The 18,937-nt window shown below is 40.7% G+C and overlaps 1 protein-coding gene across 1 annotated transcript; it reads left to right on the top strand.

The window, feature by feature from the left end:
• Window positions 1-1,464: 1,464 nt before the first annotated feature.
• Window positions 1,465-5,989, top strand: LOC132955908 (zinc finger protein 408-like). The gene is made up of 6 exons (XM_061029001.1): window positions 1,465-1,497; window positions 3,025-3,234; window positions 3,855-3,978; window positions 4,073-4,309; window positions 5,419-5,795; window positions 5,837-5,989. Exons 1-6 carry the CDS (start codon window positions 1,465-1,467, stop codon window positions 5,987-5,989), a joined length of 1,134 nt encoding a protein of 377 aa, XP_060884984.1.
• Window positions 5,990-18,937: the final 12,948 nt, after the last annotated feature.

The raw sequence follows: 18,937 nt of genomic DNA, 5'->3' as shown, positions 1-18,937 counted from the left end.
CTGTTTCTGTGTCTGTACCTTTAAATATGTAAATGAGCGGTGTCTGACCACGCCCCCTCTCTGGAAGGTCTTGGGTGTACTCCGTGCTTTCTCGCTCCATGTCCTATTGTTTACGGTGAGAAGGCAGACTCAGAGGGCAGAACAAACACCTAGCTGTGGGAGTGTCACCCACCTGGGGGAGGGGCTACTGCCCTTTGTGATGTCATGAAGGGAAAATCTCCAAACGGCCTGTTTGAGCACACTTTTTCTGAAAAGTGGAGCAGGCAAAAGACGGAGAGGATGGACTTTTCTCATCATTGGGGGGTTTGTAGACAGACTAGAGACACATGTTAGAGTTAGAGGAACATGGTGAAGTGTGTTTTGAATAATATGTGACCTTTAAAATATAGGTTACATTTTATAATAAATCATAAAGAGATAGACGCAGATGATGATGTGGGTGTGTGAGTGCGCACACATCAGCTCTGTCTCCTCTTCATGCAGGATCATCTAATTACAGACACACAGAGAGATAATAGACACCAAGGACTCTCATCAACATGATAATGTCCAGTAACAAAAGCTTTTTTTTTGTAGTGGCTGTAACTCTGGATGACGTATTTGGCACATTTGGGGTACAGTGATGGATACTGGAGGATTTGATTGATTCATATTGAAGTGTTTTTGCAGATCACGATCACTTTGGGGTCTTCATGTGGATCCGGTTTGAAGTCAGAGATGCAGCTCTAGATGGTTTCACGCTGCAGAGAGACGTTAATATCATCCAGAATGCCTCTGTGGAGGAACATGAGCTCAGCTGGCTCACTCTAACACAGTTAAATTGTTTACATATGAACTGGTTATTTAAGTAACCATGTTATGAGATGAGCTCTCAGGCATGTAAATGTATAATTAAGAGCTTGCGGGGATGGCAGCGGCTTCATGAAACAGACTCTCAGTTCATCTCATGACCTTCAAACGGGCAGTTTGGCCATTTGAGACTTCTTGAGCTTCTCTGTAGCAAAGTGACATATCGAGTAAAAAGGGTCGCAGCGCGTAGAGCGTTATATAAGGAGGGATTTCATTTGAATTTTGAAAAGTGCAAACACGTTGTACCATGTTGTTGCTAGCTGGTAGAGCGATGCTGTGCAGCGAGCGAGAAATCAAACAGAGAACAAACCAAGGTGCAAGGTGAAGCCATTCCATCTCTAGATGGACCCTCCTCCCACTAGATATGAGTAATAGAATAGAAATAATTAAAATGAATGTGTTGCCACATCTTCTTTATCTCTTCCAGTCATTGCCTCTAGAGGTACCCCAAAAACAATTTGATGAGTGGAATGCCTGGATCTCAAGGTTCATTTGAAACAGTAGAAGACCTAGGGTTCAGTTCAAGACTGTTATGACCTTAAAGGTTTTTAAGTGGACCCAAAAGCAAGACCGGAAAACAGGGTGGTGGGTAAAGAGAGTTGAACCAGGGTATAAATGCTGCAGCCGGTGATTACAGATGACGAACAGGTGAGTGATTGCAGAGAGCTCCAGCAGCCAATAAGCCACACCCAGCCTCTGAAAGAACAAAAACACAAGCACCAAACAAGGAAAAAAAACACAGAACTGTCCAATCACCACAAAGACACTGCAGTTGAAAAAAGAGAAGGGAGGAAGAGCTTTACCATGCTTACAGGATTATTATTATGCTGCGCAATTGAAACCCTTAGTATACTGGTGCGCTCCAAATTATGAATCCAAATGGAAAAGCTTGGAAAGTACACAGATAAAAATTCCAATACAATCTATACTAGGAAATAAAAGCCAAGCTGAAAGACATTATAACAGCTTGAATCGATGGACTTTATTCACTCTTAAGCTATGGTTTAAGGTTTTGAGGAAGTTACAAATAGAGAAACAGGCTGGGGTCTTGAATTGGGTTGCATATGATCCAGAATTTGAACCTGCTAGATTGGACAGGGGCTTTAAACAGTGGGTTAGGAGAGGTATCACATCCTTTTGTTCCCTCACCTCAAACAAAACATTTCGGAGTTATGAGTTAATTTCAGACACATTTGGACTGGAAAAGCAGGACTTCCATAGATACCTGCAAGTCAGAGACTATTACAATAAAAAATTACAGGTCAAAGAGGAGAAGGAATACAATTTGATTTCTATATTTCATGATGCATACCAAAAAAAAGACAATAAAAAGTTGGTCTCAAGAATATACGGAAGTATACAAGCCCCTAAAAATCATTCTATGTTATCCATTAAACAAAACTGGGAGAAGGAGTCAGAAATACAAATATCAGAAGAGATCTGGATGGAAATATGTGAGACACAAGCGACCACTGCAAACTCAAGATCACTGAGAGAGTTCAGCTGGAAGAATGTAGTGAGATTTTTTATAACTCCTAAAATAACAGCACTGCAAACAGGCACACAGAGCCGAGGCTTCTGTTGGAGACAATGTGGAACCTCTATGGCTAATCACTTTCATGTTTTTTGGGCCTGTCCGAAAATCCAGTCATTCTGGAGAGAGGGGGCTACCGAGATCAATAAAATAATTGGGGTGGATTTAGATTTCTCTTTTGTTACTTTATATCTCGGTAAAATGCCGGAAACAGTCCTACAGAAGGATAAAAACTTATTGAAGATACTCTTGGCAAGTAGTAGGAAAGCTATAACTAGGAAATGGTTGCAACCAGACCCTCCAACACTGGACCAGTGGCGCGGGATCATTCAAGAAATTTACTGTATGGAGAGACTTACTTTTGTTTTAAGACATCAGTTGGAGAAATGCATTGAACGCTGGGAAAAATGGATTGTGTATGGACCTTGAATAGTATGACATTATGCCATGATGTATGTGTAAAAGAATACTTTGATTTTACCTGTAACACCCATGATGATCTCATGTTCTTTGTACATGTAAATAAATAAATAAAAAGTATAAAAAAGAGGACGAGGGCAAGCTTGAGATCTGAGTCATTAACACACAGAGCAGAGACAAAGCTGTGCTAATAACACAGTTTAACTCCAATGATGTTGCAGATGAATCACCGAGGGGAACGTCCCTTCTCCTGCCCTCACTGTGAGAAGACGTACAGCCTGAAGCGGGACCTGAAGGAGCACCTGGTGCTACACTCAGGGGAGAAGCCGTATGTCTGCCATCACTGCGGGGAAGCCTTCGCACGCTGGCCGTCCCTACGCATTCACCGCCTCCTGCACTGCAGCAGAGTGACCTACACTCAGACTCCAAAGGTAGGAGGAGGTATACACTGATAAAGGTTCTGTGTGGACGTTCAGACGTATGCTGGTCCACCTGATGGAGTCACACTATTCCAAAGAGCTACGTGTGGAGGTTAAACACTGATATACATACATTATATGCATCAATGTGTGCACAAAAGGAGAGAAGACGTGTGCATGCTGAAGAAAGATATTAATGTCACAAGATTTAAAGTAATTATGAATCAACGTTCTAAAAGTTTGATTTTAGTGACAATAACCAGCCAGGGAGTCTTTATTAAAGATATGGAGCTTGAACTCACCCTGAGGTGCTGTATTGCTTCTAAAACAACCCGCAGGTTTTACTCGATCCCGGTTATAACACTAAAGATATCAATGAATTTTATTGATTGAAAAGTGCATTGGTTTCTTCCAGTATGAAGCCATATTGTGTTGGATTGCAAGTTGAAAAACCAGTCCACTTATCTTCCAAACTCTCCTGATGATGAAGAGCAGAGCTGTTTACTGCAAAGTATTTTCATGATGAATCATTCGAGTCCATAACAGGCTCACGACATGTTCCAAAAATGCGTTTAGTTAACAGTTTGAACAGAAGGTTTTTAAAATGATTGGGTTGCATGTTCCTCTCTCAGGTTCAGTGTCCGCTCTGTCCCAAGCTGCTGGCTAACGGCGGCTCTCTAAGGAACCACATGAAGCTGCACACGGGGGAGAAACCTCACAACTGTCAGCACTGTGGGAGGAGCTTCAGTCAGAAAGGTAACAAGCTTATTAGCAGACAGGTCAGACAACTCAGATTTGCAAACTGTTGTGACGTGCAGCGACCAGCTGACTGACTCTGACTGTGTCTCAGGTAACCTGGAGTCTCACCTGAGGATCCACAGTGGAGAGAAGCCGTATCACTGCTCCGACTGCGATAAGAGTTTCTCTCAGAAGACCGAGCTTCGTCGTCACATGTTCTGTCACTCAGGGGGAGGACGGTTCCTCTGCAGCTTCTGTGGAAAATCTCTGAGAGACCCCCACAGCCTGAAGTCCCACGAGAGACTGCACACAGGAGAGAGACCACACCGCTGCCCTGTCTGTGGGAAAGGTCAGAACACCTTATATCAGGATAAAATAAATCTCACATTATCTGATCAGATAATTATTCTGGAAGGAAGTTCCCTCTGAGCTGCAGACCTAAACAAGACAGAGCAAAAATAAGACATTCAAATTGAAATATATTAAAATATAAAATCAAACAGCGCTCTGAAGTCCCTGAATACAGAGTCTACCCTTCAGGACGGACACAGGTTCACCTGCTGGTCATGACTAATCAAAATGGATCCTGCATAACTATCCATGCAAGGGGGGCCCCAATGGTCTAGAGCAGTGGTTCCCAAAGTGGGGGTCGGGAGCCCAAGGTGGGTCGCCAGCCACCAAGAGGGGGGTCGCGAGATGCCTTCCATAAAAGTATATCTTTTTACCATTTTTGTAAATATACAAAAAGTAGTCCAATGTCATATAAGACAGCATCATTAAGTGAAATGGAAATGAATTTTTTAATTCTTTTAGGCTGTTTTATTTTGTGTTACTAGTTTTTAGATTAGATTTTAGATTTTAGAGGTTTATTAGTGTGTGCGTGGCTGTTGCTACGTTATATACCTAACTAACCACCTTACAGAACAGTGGGGGGTCCCCAGTTTCTGTCACCCTTATTTTGGGGGTCACGACCTGAAAGGTTTGGGAACCCCTGGTCTAGAGTCAGGTAGTGCCCCATGTACAGAGGCTTTAGTCCTCCAAGTGGGCCACCTGGGTTCCAATCCGACCTGTGGTTCCTTTCACACATGTCATTCCTCACTCTCTCTCTCTCTCTCTCTCTCTCTCTCTCTCTCTCTCTCTCTCTCTCTCTCAGGTTTCCTCCTCTATCAACTGTCCTATCAAATAGTTATAAAAAGTACAAAACTTAATTCTTAAAAACAACCACAATCCATGCCAGACCGTCTTCTCAGGGATTTAGGATCATGGTTTTCTCCATTTGTGTCGGGAACAGCCTTAAGCTGCCCTGGAAACCCCTGTCAAGTGTGCTGTGGTGGTGAAACCCACCTCCAGTCTTTACACCTCAACACTTCATCTATTGTAATGAAGATGCCTCAGACACGCATATTCTCATGTATTCTTATTTGATTACTTACTTTTCGGGATTCTGTCTGTTTCCAGGCTACACGTTGGCCACCAAACTGAGGAGACACATCAAAACTCCCCATGCTGCAAAGAAACCATTCAGTTGTCACTGTGGAGCCTCGTACACCGTGAGACAGAGTCTGCTCAGACACCAGGCACAACACCCCGTAGATGGAGGGGCCAATAAAGAGAGGGCGGAGTCACAGGGAGGACCTCAGGAGGAGGGGAAGGGGGAGGGGTCACAGAAAGGAAACGGAGAGGACACTGACAGCAACGAGAGAGTGTATTTACAATCAGAGGACGACCCAGGAAGTACTCGCTCCCAGGGGAGAACAGGGCGGGGCAAGGGAAGAGGAGGAGGATTCAGGGAAAAGAAGATGCAGCAGAAAGAGAAGGAGAGAAGGAGGCTTTGGGTGATGTTGTCTACATCCTCTCAGAAGATCTGTCCTCGCAGAGTTCTGCCCCTCTGATGCTCACAACCGATAACTCGCTGCCAGGTGGGGCAGGATCAGAGCTGGTGGAGGTGGTTATATCTGATGAGGCGGAGCAGTGCATTGTGGTCCAGGGGCAGCAGACGGTTGGAGAGCTGCTGATCCTTCAGGATTAAAGGAGTGGAGTCTGCTCTGTGGCTCAGACAGACAGTGGAGATAAACACGGGGTAACTGACACAGAGCGAAATCAGAGCATTATTTACAGAGCAGAGTGATACAGGAAAAATACTCTGTTACTGTTCTTCATTACAATCATTGTCAGGTAACTGCTGAGAGCTGGAGACTGTTTTCCAGCTTACATCAAAGCCTGCTTACAAAGGTTAAGGGAAACTGGAGCGCAGAGAAGAGAAGTCAAGTGAATGTGATGTCTGTCAGCGACAGGGAGAACTATAAATATCTACAGCTAACTAAGTAACTAAGGTCATCTACAACATTATTAAGACAAGTGACATCAGTTGGAGTAATTTTGTGAATTCTGTAGCGTAATTAATTTATTAAGATATTTGTAGTGACTATCTAATGTCCAAATTTCTTCTCTTGCCTTTAGTCACTTGCATAGGTGTATGGAAAGTTCTTGACGCGTAAAAAATAAACAAATGTCCAAAATTAAAGTACTTTCTGATGTTCCAGTTTATTGTCACATATGAAGCAGAGACGAACCGTGATGATGATATGATGAGTTGTTATTTCCGAGATTATACTGTTGGTTGTCGTTCTTTTGTTATGTTAAATAGCCTACTTGCGTTATCCTGTGTTACGTTGTGTTACGGTAAGAACCGTATGTTCCCACCACCTATGCCCCCGTTTCCTGTTCACCTGTGACATATAAACACTCAACCAACCACCTGACCAATTAACCCAAATGATCAATTATCACCACCTAGTGTCCAAATTGAGTACATAAATAAACATATAAACAAAAGCCATTGAAATACATTACATAAATACACACACACTAAATTGGCTCCTACAATATTAATACCCTCATTTTACCTCCAGTTAAATTAAAGGGGGGCACCACTTTCAAGCTTGATAAGCTGAAAGAAATAAACATTAATTGTAGTAATTAATGAATGAATCAATCTAATATCAGAATAGTGAATCCTTAAGAGCATTTTAATCATTAAATAAATACAAAGTTCTAAATGATTACGTATGAATTTATTACAGGAATTGTGAACAGTAATGCAGATTAATGAAGTAAATATCCAAGATTATACTTTCTATGATTTTAATAACGGTATTTGGATTTGAGTAAAGATAAACCGGGTGCAGGAAGGTCATTGGTGCAATGGTTAGTTGTACCAGTGCCAACTTTCTGATTATTTTGCTAGATTTGGAGTACGGTTGGATCTCCAGTGTACATGGTTGGAGCTTTAAATCCCTATTGGATTGATGAGCTAGCTTACGTAGCTTATTGAAAAGTTTCAATGACATCAAGGTGACGTCGGCTGCCGTGTCAAAGAGAGCTTTGTGCTCAAGCTGATTTTTGAGGGTGGTTGACAAGTAGAACTTCCGGGCCACTCCTTTTTCGATTAGGTGACACAAGAACCGTTGGAAAAGAGGTTCACCTTGTGTGACTGCAAAGCCATTATCGAGAGATATTTCTGTTGAATTAGTGCTGACTCCTAGGACTGCATTGACATGGTCTATCTCGAGTTGTTGGTTCTCAGGTTTGTTAGACGCGTCTGCTTGTAATGAGTAGACAGTAACGTTCCGATAAAGGTCTTTGTCCTCTGCTTCATTTTGCTGGTCTAGAAGAGGAGTCTTGGGGTCTACTAAGGCAACTGCAAGAAGATCAGCTTTGTTACTGTCCCTAGGGCGTCCATTGAGGAGGCGCCTGATAACTTCTAGCTATTCCTTTGAAAGGGGAGGAGTTTCTGTGCCATTGCTAACCTTTTCGAGTTTCATCAGAGGGGGTGACTTCTCATTTTCCCAGATTCGGTTGTTTGGGAAATCATGTCGCGTCACATGAGTAAACCGGTGGTATCTTGGGCAGGAGTGGTAGTTCTGATGCCACTCCTGTGCCCTATTGTCAAGGGTTTCATGGTTAACCCACTGTTTGGGTGGAAACCTAGCTCAGCAAGAGTCTTGAAAGTGTCGGTTTGAGTCTGACTGGCTTTGATCGCCGTGAGCGTTTGATGGTTGTTGAAAGTTGCAGCCTTCATTGGTTGGCCTGTCTTCAGGTTTGAAGGTGTTATGGAAAACACCTTTTGAAGTTTCTTCAAGCTTGAGGGGTGCATCTTTTGTGTTAATGCTTAGGACAGTGTTGGGCTCTGCCTTTTTAGCAGAGATTTGCTCTACCTCTTCAGGTCACGCAGTTCTCGACTGGAGAGGGTGCGTGGACAAGCAGAGACGCCAAGATGGTGGCTTGTGGCGTGGAGGTTTTGAGTGAAAAGTTCAAGTCCTCCTCCATCCTTGGTTCGTTTTTGTAACCAAATTAAGCTTGTCTTAAGCGGTTGCAGAACTGCTGAGGAGACTCAGTTCTTTCTTGTTTGACTGCAAGAGCAGCAGCCTGCCCTGTCGGAGAAATATAGACTGACAACTCTTCTACCAAGGCTTGACAAAGCAAGTTGTAGTCATTGCTGACATGGTCGGGCTGACGCTCTATGAAGCTACTGGACGTTATCCTGACCAAGTAAGTTTTTGTCATCAACTGTAGCACCTGGGAATTTTCGCAGGTGGTATTCGATGTCATTCAAGTACAGGCTGGTATCAAGACTGCCTTGGCTACCAGACTCGAAGTGGGTTATGTTACAAGCTATTCCTGTCCAGGTCTTGAAATGCGAGACCTGGAGAGGAATGGTGATTAATGGACGCAAGGGATCCTGGGTGGGGAGCTGGCTCCCCCCTGTTGTAAAGATCATCCAGTGTGGCCAGAAAGCCGGATGGAGAGGACGTTTGCTTTAAAGGGTGGATGTCTTTCTTTTTTTCAGAGAGAGAGACTCATTCCATTGTCTCTGTCGGCAGCGATCTAGTTCAAGAGACAGTTGTAATTCTCTTTGGACATCCGCTAGTTCTTCCTCTTTTATGTTTTTCTGTTGCTGAACATGGCTACCTAATCAAGGGCGTTGTCCAGCCTGGTCTAGAGGCTGCGCACATGTTGTTCATCCGCTTCCAGAATTCTGTTCTGGGCTTTTACCTGACTCGTCAGGGTGTTGATCTCTTCTTGAGCCTCTATGAGGAGGCTGCCTGACCTGTCAAGATGTTTGACGGTTGCTGTTGCTTGATCGAATCTAACTTGTTTTCTTTCTTCTGAAGAGCTTTTTTGAGCTCAATCATCCTCCTCACCTTCTTCCTGTGTAAGGGTGTCCGCATTCTGAAACTCTGCGATGAGCTTCTCAGCCTTTATTAGGGACTGGTCTTTCTCTTTAAGCTGCAGCTTGAGGGATTTATTCTCCTGCTTTAGTCGTGTATGCCCTTGTGTTACTCGTTCTAACAGTTGGTGGGCATACTTTTCCTGGGCTGCCATGACAATGACCATTCTTTCTAACATCTAGTTTTTTTTTAATCTATGATAAGATTTGACATCATATCACGAAGGTGAGAGGGTTCAGTTTCTTTAACTTCAGCCATATAACCAGGTAACAAGGATTTAGTCATGTCCACCAAAACAGACTCTAGCTGTTCCATTAAGTCAGCTATGCTATCCTGTTCTGAAAGGTCAGAGGTCTCCATGTCTAGCTTTTGTCAAATGAGCAAGCAGAAATAAAAATATATATATATATAATAATAAAAATCAAAATGAGTCAGCATTGAAAATGAAATAATTGATAATAATAAAAGAAAATGGTTAATGAGTTATAGCAAAAGTTCCAATCTGAGAGTGAAGGAATTAGTTTATACTGGCCAAAGCTATTGAAAGCAGAGCAAAAAAATGAAAATTGGGCAAGCTCAATATTGAAAAAACAAATGGTATTGAAAGGGCTTTATAAAAGAAAACAAATTTTGGATGGAAAATCAGTCAAATTTTAATTTCTTTAGAAATTCAGATTAAATCTGTGATAAGAAAAAGGAATCATTTGAATTAAGATCAGTGTTGCAAATGTGAATCAAAAATAAGATTTACTGTAGTTTCGATTAAATTTGGGATTGATTGTAAACAAAAGAAAATTTGGATTGTTTTAAAAATAACAGGTGTGAAAAATAACAATAATGATAATTTTGGTTGGAAATTAAATTTTAAAGTCAGTATTACACTCTTAAATGTAATCCAGAATCGAAATTGAGACCTAAAATCCTTTATGTTCAATAAAGGGTGGGATAAGGCAAATGAGGTTCAATGTAAATTAGAGTTCAAGAAAAAAAAAATCCTATTCTAGGAAGAAGACCGGTCAATTTACTTCACAAATTATCTCGTCTTTATTCTGAAATCTCTGTGATTAGAAAACTGTCAGTATTTGCAAGGAACAGAAGGTTTAATATCTTTTCAAACTCAGTTAACCAAAACAACCACTAGTTTGGAAACAAGTGAGCCAAAACCTATTCACTCAAGACAGCTACAAAGTGAACACCTAGTGTTAGAACTTAATTAGTTAAAATGGCCAGCAGATGGAGCCCTTGTACAAGTGGCATCAACTGGCCCAAGTTGGTGGTTAGACAACCACCTATAGCAACCACAAGGGACGGTGTGACTCAGAGTAGAATCTAATGCTACGAGAAGAAGAACAATGGAAGTGCCGGCTGTGTTCGGACCTAACAAACACATAAGCACTCACATAAAACATCAGTGAATAGCAGATATTAAGAAGCGGATTATCGTGGTGTATGAAAGAACATTATGAACTTGTTTGCTGTGAATTATTCAATGAGATTTGTTTGACTATTTGTCTGTGTTATTTATGATCAAAAGTTATTTCCTAGCCTCACACGGGGCACCATTATGTAGCATAATTAATTTATTAAGATATTAATATTCTAATTTTACCTCGGGTTAAATTAAAGGGGGGCACCACTTTCAAGCTTCTAAAGCCAAAAGAAAAAAAATAATTGTAATTATCTCATATCAGAATAGTGAATAGAGAATTTCAATCATTAAAGGGATACTTCACCCGTTGAAACATGAATCTGTATTGACATTGGGTCATATATGTAGTAGAAATGTGAAATAAATTTTGAAGTTGGTGCCTTCTTGGCCGAGAAAGGCAGAAATTGTCTTTTTGGCTCATGTGGATGAAAGACAGCAAATCCCAGAATGCACAGCACCGCAGGCCACTCCCACTAAGGTACTCTTTCAGGATCAGAATCAGAAATGCTTCATTAATCCCTGAGGGAAATTCGATCGTTACGGTTTCTCCAAACTATACAGTATAGCAGTAGAAGTATAGAAATAAAAACATTTACAGACATATTTACTACATATATTACATATTTAAGGCAAACAGTGAGAGCACCGACACTACCAGTCCGCCCTCAGATGAGACAACATGTTCAGGTTGGTTTATGATCCCTTTGGCTTTCTGGACCACACGTTCCTTCTTCAGGGAGCTCAAGTCTTTCAGCTGGACTCCAATAATCTTAGAGCAGACTTTTACGATGTGGTTCAAACTGTTCTTGTCCTTCACAGTCAACCCATTGAACCAACAGATAAAAGAAAATGTTAAAAGACTTTCGATTAAAGAATGATAAAAGCTACATAAAATGCTTTGTGAAACACTAAAAGAGTTCAGCCTCCGCATCAAATTAATTCTCTGTTGGCCTCTTTTCACGATTGACTCTGTTTTCAGAGAACTTAAATTCAGAGTCGAACACTGTCCCAAGGTATTTATATGAGTCCACTATTTCAACCTCTCCACCGTGGATAATGCTAGATTCAGGGTGACAACAGTTAGAGTTAGCTAGAGTTCCTGAATCTAGAGTAGGTTTTTTAAGTAGAGGTTTGATTACCGCTACTTTAAATGACTGTGGTACATAGCCTGCCAGTAAAGACATATTGATAATATATCATATGGAGTTGCTAACTAAGGGAAAGACTTCCTTAAACAGCTTGGTTGGGATTGGGTCTAAAAGACAGGTTGACGGTTTCGACGCAGAAATAATTGAATTTAGCTCTGAAAGGTCGATTGGAGAAAAACAGTTGAGATTAATATCAGGTCCTGGTTTCTCCCGTATCAGACGTATCTGCACCAGGTAAGGGCAGGAGGTTACTAATTTTGTCTCTGATGTCTGAATTTTGTTGTTGAAAAAGCTCAGGAAATCATTACTGCTGAGGGCTAAAGGAATACAAGGCTCAATGGAGCCATGACTCTCTGTCAGCCTGGCTACAGTGCTGAAAAGGTATCTAGGATTGCTTTTGTTTTCCTCGATTAGAGAGGAGTAGTAGGCAGCTCGAGCGTGACGTAGAGCCTTCATATATTTATTATGACTATCCTGCCAGAATAAACAAGATTCTACCGTTTTGGTAGAGCGCCATATTCTTTCAAAATTTCGCGACGTTTGTTTTAGAGTACGGGTTTCTGAGTTGAACCATGGAGCTATTCTCTGCCGTTTGATAACCTTCTGTTTAAGGGGAGCAATCGAATCAAGAGTAACTCTCAGCGAATCCACTGCACTATCAACAAACTGATCTAGCTGAGAGGGACTAAAGCTATCATAAGAGTTTCCAACTGGGTTGAAACACAGTACTGAATCAAAAGCAGCTGAAATAGCTTCCTTCAATTATTCTATCACTGCTAAGGACTACATTTGATAAAAATTCTGCAAATTCAGATAGAAATTCAGAATATGGGCCAGGAAACTACAACAACTAGAACTGGCTGAAAGGTTCTTGAGACTGGATGTGAACGACTAAGAACAAGGCTTTCAAAAGAAGAAAAATTCAAAAACTGACTTTGCAGCTATTTTAAGCCATTTTAATCAGACACAGCAATAAATAATAATTTAAAAAAAAATAGACGCGCGGACTCGGGTCCGCGCCCGCACATCAGAGAGCAACACAGCGAGCATGACAGCTACTTTGTGGCTTATATTGTGTCATTTAGTCAGATACAGCCATAAAACTCTGGATTTCACCATAATGAAGGCTGTCAGCGTTGTGTACGTGAATTGCAAAACCACTAACGCACATCTGTAACTTATCATTTAAAACTGGTAAATTCCCAAGAAAAATGAAAATTGCAAAAGTCATACTGCTGTACAAAACTGGAGACAAACATCACTTCACAAACTACAGGCCTGTTTCACTGCTTCCTCAATTTTCAAAAATCTTAGAAAAACTCTTTGCTGACAGACTAAACAAATTTATCAATAAACACAGCTTACTAAGTGACAGCCAATATGGATTCAGACCCAACAGATCCACCTCATTAGCAGTCATTGAGCTAATTGAAAAAAATCACAAATTCCCTGGACCAAAAGAATTATGCAGCTGGTGTTTTTATTGATCTCAAAAAAGCATTTGATACAATAAATCACGACAGATTAATTCATAAATTAGAATGGTATGGTATCAGGGGGGTTGTATTAAACTGGCTGAGGAGCTATCTACATAACAGGCAACAGTTTGTGAAGTTGGGTGAATACACGTCATCTTGTTTGGACATTGCTTGTGGTGTCCCCCAGGGGTCAGTGTTGGGCCCAATTCTTTTTATCCTCGATATAAATGATATATGTAAAACCTCAAATATTCTACAATTTGTGTTATTTGCAGATGACACAAATATATTTTGTACGGGAGAGGATTTGCAGCAGCTTCTGGAGTTAATTACATCTGAAATTAGCAAATTAAAAAGGTGGTTTGAGAATAACAAATTATCATTGAATTTAAGCAAAACAAAAATCATGTTGTTTGGAAATTGTAATTTAAATAATGACGTAAATGTTAAGATAGATGGTGTTAATATTGAAAGAGTGTATGTAAATAAATTCCTAGGTGTGACAATAGACCACAAGCTCTGCTGGAAACCTCACATAAAACATGTTAAATCTAAACTGTCACGTAGCATTGCAGTCCTATGTAAAGCAAAGCCTATATTGGATCACAAATCATTGCATATTCTCTACTGTTCAATGATCTTACCTTATTTAAATTACTGTGTGGAGGTCTGGGGGACCACTTACAAAAGCTCACTGCTACCACTAGTCACACTTCAAAAAGGAGCCATAAGAACAATCAATAAAGCAGGATATTATGATCACACCAACCTCCTGTTTTTACATTCCCGTACTATAAAGTTCATTGACCTAGTTGACTATCAAGTGGCACAAATCATGTTCAAAGCAAGAAACAAACTGCTACCAGGTAATATTCAAAAACTTTTTTTTGACAGAGAGGGAGGTTATAATTTGAGGGAAAAGTTAAATTTTAAGATGCTAGCTGTTCGCACGACTTTAAAAAGTCAATGCATTTCAATTGGTGGTGTGAAACTGTGGAATGGTATGAGCACGGAGCTAAAGCATTGTCCAAACATGATCCAGTTTAAAAAAAATGTACAAAGCAATGATTTTCAAAAGTTAAAGGGATGAGGGAGAGCTTTAAGAAGGAAAAAATATATATAAATCATAATAATAATAATAGTAATAATAGTATAGCAAATTGTATATAGATAGCTTATAAGGAAAACAGGAATTTAATTTAATAAATATAAATTATTGAGCTGTGGAAAAGGGGTAGGATTAAATAAGTTTTATACTTCTTCCTACTCCTTTTCAGGCATATCGATTGAATATATGTAATTTTCTTTTTCTTTTTCTTTTTTTGTGAAATAATTTGAACATTGTTTTTGGTTTATTGTATTTTCGTGCTTTTCATTTTGTTTTGGATTTTTGATATGTTTGATTTTATTTGATATGTCTGAAATAAATGTAATTAATCAATCAATCAATCAAGAACTGGACTTTAGCGTTGAAGCGTGCTTGGGCACGGTACAGATGGCCAGTGTGACCGCGCCCTCAGTGTCCATGGCACGGCAACCTGCGTGAGCATCAACTCTAGCTGTCCACCTGTGACTGCTCACCTCCTCACCTCTACTTACTTACCTCTGGACTCCATCAGTGACCATGGTGTGGCGGAACACTGCCTACCAGCGACTTGCTGGGACACAAAAAACACAGACAGAAGGGCGAGACACAAGCAGACCCTGCTGGTGGGAGGGCTGTCACAGAACAATGTCCCTGAAGTTTTGTGCTTTAAGTATGCAAATTAAACCTGAGTAAGGACTCTTGGCCTCTCCTTTTCCCAGAATTTAGATATCACAGGGCAGCTCCAAAGGCAATGTAAATAAGACTCAACCTCTTTCCTGCACTTGATGCAAATAGGAGAAATGTTAAGATAGAAAATGTTAAGTGATTGGGGTGTACGTTGCAGCCTATGAAGTATCCTGTACTGGCTCTCCGTTAACCTGTTGCACAGAAAGGTTTTCCCTATTGGCTCCACAGCATCAGACCATGCCTCCTCACCATATTTAGTAGCAAGGTCCCTCTCCCATGTTCTTTTAACTTTGTCAATGTTAAATGTATTGAGGGACTGTAATTTCCCATAAAAGTGGGATATAATCAGCCTTTTTGCATCATATGGTGTCAGTTCCTGAAGGAACATGGTAATGTAGTTCCCAAAGCTGCTGTAAATATTCTGTCCTGCACGTCTACTCTCTCTCTCTCTGCCAGTCTCTGGAGGAGGGCAGCGTCAACAGGATCTACAGTATCTCCTGGGCCCACTTCCTCTTTCTCTGGACTGAAGGTGTTCTTGAGGTAGAAGGCTCAAAGGAGGGCTCAAGTGAAGAGGATGATGGGCCAGGCAAACGACCCTGATCCTCACACACCGGACACACCGTCCCCCAGCTCTAGATTTACTTTGTTCCCACTTGCCTTGGGATCCAGGGTTCAAAGGGCTTTCTTAAAAAAGATGGTTGTAAAACTGACTCTGTGTCTTCTTTTAAATATTTAGGGTATTTACTTGGGGAGACCCCGGGCAGACCCAGAACACGCTGGAGGGATTATATATCCCATCTAGCCTGGGAACGCCTCGGAATCCCCCAGGAGGAGCTGGAAAGCGTTGCTGGGGAGAGGGAAGTCTGCACTGACTTACTGCGCCTGCTGCCACCACGACCTGATCTCGGATCAGTGGAAGAAAATGGATGGATGGATACTTGTTGACAGCTTGAATTTCAGGATGTTCAAGTCTGGAGCATGCACTTGTGCCGCTCCAGGCAAAAAAGCAATTTTGACCCCCCCCCCCTCCCTCTCAAAAAAACACATGAGGGACAAAATGCAAATCCTCGCGGAACACAAGTGTGCTGAAACTGTCAGCATTTCTTCTGTATGCAGGAGTCAACATGCACACATTGAAGAAGAATGGCAGTAAAAAAGAAGCTAGGACTAGGTAAACTAGTAAACCATATTTACTCTGGAGAAATTCATCAAACCTAAATAATTTATTTGAAATAGGGCTCAACAGGGTGGTTCCTGAAGTAAAAATCCATAGAGGATTTAATAATTATCCATGATTTCATAACCATCACAGGTAGACTGACCACGAGCTGAGTGTGAAACGATGGTCAATGCTCCTAGGAGACACAAGTTCATCTGATATCAACCTCGTTTGAAGAACAACATGGTTTATTCACAATATCGGGGAAAAGAACTACACTACCCACGACCATAGGTCGAGTAAATTACATTTAAGAAGAAGCGGTATCATTCGCAATGGATTGTTCGGATGGGTAGTTCCTTGATTCCGGCAGAAAAATATCCACACAGTCTTGTTGTACTTTTTTTGTTTGTTTATTTTTTGCGTTAATGAAAAAGATTTAAAGCATCTTACTAAAAGCTGAATAAGCATGCTAACCATATGCTCAAATACAGTATGGAAGTTATTGAAAGCAGAAAATTAATGGAGACTCTTAGTTACGGAAATCTGTGGAAAAGCTTCAAAGTTACCACACGTTTCATCATTAATACAGCTCATGAAGTGATACAAATGAATTACTGGTAGCTTGGAGTGTGTCTTCATGGAACAATTTTTTTTAGGCTAAATCACTGCAGGGGAATAATTCTTAACTAATTACTGCTTGTTCTGTTGCATTCCTTTGCTGTGGGAAAATCATAACTGTTGGTATGTACAGTAAAAAAAGTTCAAAGACTGGAGGTAGTAAAGTACTCTAAGCTTAAGACAGAATAAAAGCCTGACAATTTTTTTTTTTTTTTTCAAGATTTATTTTTGTGCCTTTTGTGCCTTTATTGAATTGACAGGACAGTGGATAGAGTCAGAAATCAGGGAGAGAGAGAGAGTGGGGAATGACATGCGGGAGAGGAGCCACAGGTGGGATTCAAACCTGGGCCGCCCGCTTAGAGCACTACAGCCTCCATACATGGGGCACGCGCACTAACCACTGCGCCACCAGTGCCCCGACAATATTTATTTTTAATGAGAAATAATGGAATTTCAAATATGAAATTAAAAAAGCGATTCACCGTGATTAATCATTTGAATTGTTTAACAGCCCTTTTTAGACACAAAGGATATTCAAATATTCTCATTTGTTTTCTGGGTTTGGTTTTTACCCCCCAGTGTCTAAATGCCCTGAAGTCACTGACTGCAGTCTTGCCTTCACGGACACAGTTACATCACTGCTCTTGACGTTATTGAGACATACTTTTTTAATAATCCACCACAGAATGTCTTTGTCTGCACCTCCTACTGCCCCTCGCTCTTCTTGCCCCCAGGGGTGTAAGCAGCAGCGAGGATGCAGATAAAAAGAGAGCAGAGAGAGCAGCAGACTCATCTCCTCTTCATCTCCTCCACCCAGACGGTAAGACCACCTGTTCACTCCTCAGCTGTCTCTTCTTCTCTGCAGACAAACAGCAGAACATTTACAGGTATATGATGTGTGAAACTATAAATGTCTTAACACTACCTATGATTAATATTATAACTATTTGAGTCCTTGCTAAATTTCAAATTTGGCAAACATTTACCTCCGAGGGAGATCTTTATTTTCTAAGTTGTATAATTCTGCATGATGATTGAATTATCCTATTATTCATAATTATTTTAACATTATTTCTTGTTCCTTTTTTTATTTTCTCTTACCGATCCGTTTCTTTTCTCCTTATTTTGTTCTTTGAAAGTTTTTTTTCAACATCCCATGTTGTGGTGATTTACCTGTAAGCACTTTGAATCCCTGTTTTTTTTAGATTGAAAGGTAACTGTGGAAATGTCATGGAAACGTGCTGTGAAATGACTTGAAGTTGTTAAAGTTTGTACATGACTTTGTATCCATTAAAAAGACGTCCAACTTGGTGTTTTGCAGCCTTGTAAGCCGACGGACCTCGTCCAACATGATCCGGCTCCTGGTCTTCCTGTCGCTTCTCGCCGGGCTGGCAGGTAGGCAAACACACGGCAGCATTTTTACATCTGCAATGTTATCCAGTCCAATCAAAATCTGAAATCATCTTTATTCACATCTGAAGGCTTTTCTACATTCAAAGACGCTTCATGCTTTACTTTTGGGTCTTGATTGTTTTTTTGACACTTTTTGTCTTCGTTCGTTCATTCTAAAATGTTCAGGTGTGATAGAAGATCTATTCAGCTGATCCGTGTTCAAATACATACACATCATGTTAGGACATTGGAGGTCTGTACTAAACCTTGCTAAAGATACACAGTTGTTGGCGTAATCCCCGGATGTGGTTTGCTGCCGCTCTGAACGACACATAACGAGAACTTGGCAAGACTTGGCCAAAACCTGATGATGTAATATGATGGATTGATGTGACTGAATGTGCTGCCTTACTGTCTCATTAACACCTCGGATGTTTCTCTGCTGTTTTCAGTTGTAGATGCAGCCTCATACAACACAGATCAATTTTCGATAAGAGCTTCGAGGTCTTTCTACTACTTTGGAAAACAAAAATCCTTCGTTTACGTGAGTAAACCTGATGTTTAAGAATATCTGTCTTTTTTTCCCTCAGCTGGGATTATTCATGTAAATTCATTTTCTATGAAACACTCGATAACACTCACTAAAATATATCTGTGCTAAAAAACAATCCTGTCTACTATAATACATAATATACATGACGAGATAAACCTCCATCGTTAAACAGCTCATTTGATACAAATCCAT

Source organism: Labrus mixtus, chromosome 21 (assembly GCF_963584025.1).
Source record: "Labrus mixtus chromosome 21, fLabMix1.1, whole genome shotgun sequence".
In the NCBI taxonomy this organism is placed as follows: domain Eukaryota; kingdom Metazoa; phylum Chordata; class Actinopteri; order Labriformes; family Labridae; genus Labrus; species Labrus mixtus.
This window is presented reverse-complemented; position numbering and strand designations above follow the sequence as displayed.

Excerpts from the sequence above, each read along its gene's own strand:
- LOC132955908 (XM_061029001.1), top strand. The coding sequence starts at position 1,465 with ATGCTGCAGCCGGTGATTACAGATGACGAACAG. Across the intron at positions 3,979-4,072 it reads GAGGAGCTTCAGTCAGAAAG|GTAACCTGGAGTCTCACCTG; the intron begins GTAACAAGCTTA and ends ACTGTGTCTCAG. Across the intron at positions 5,796-5,836 it reads AGGAGAGAAGGAGGCTTTGG|AGTTCTGCCCCTCTGATGCT; the intron begins GTGATGTTGTCT and ends CTGTCCTCGCAG.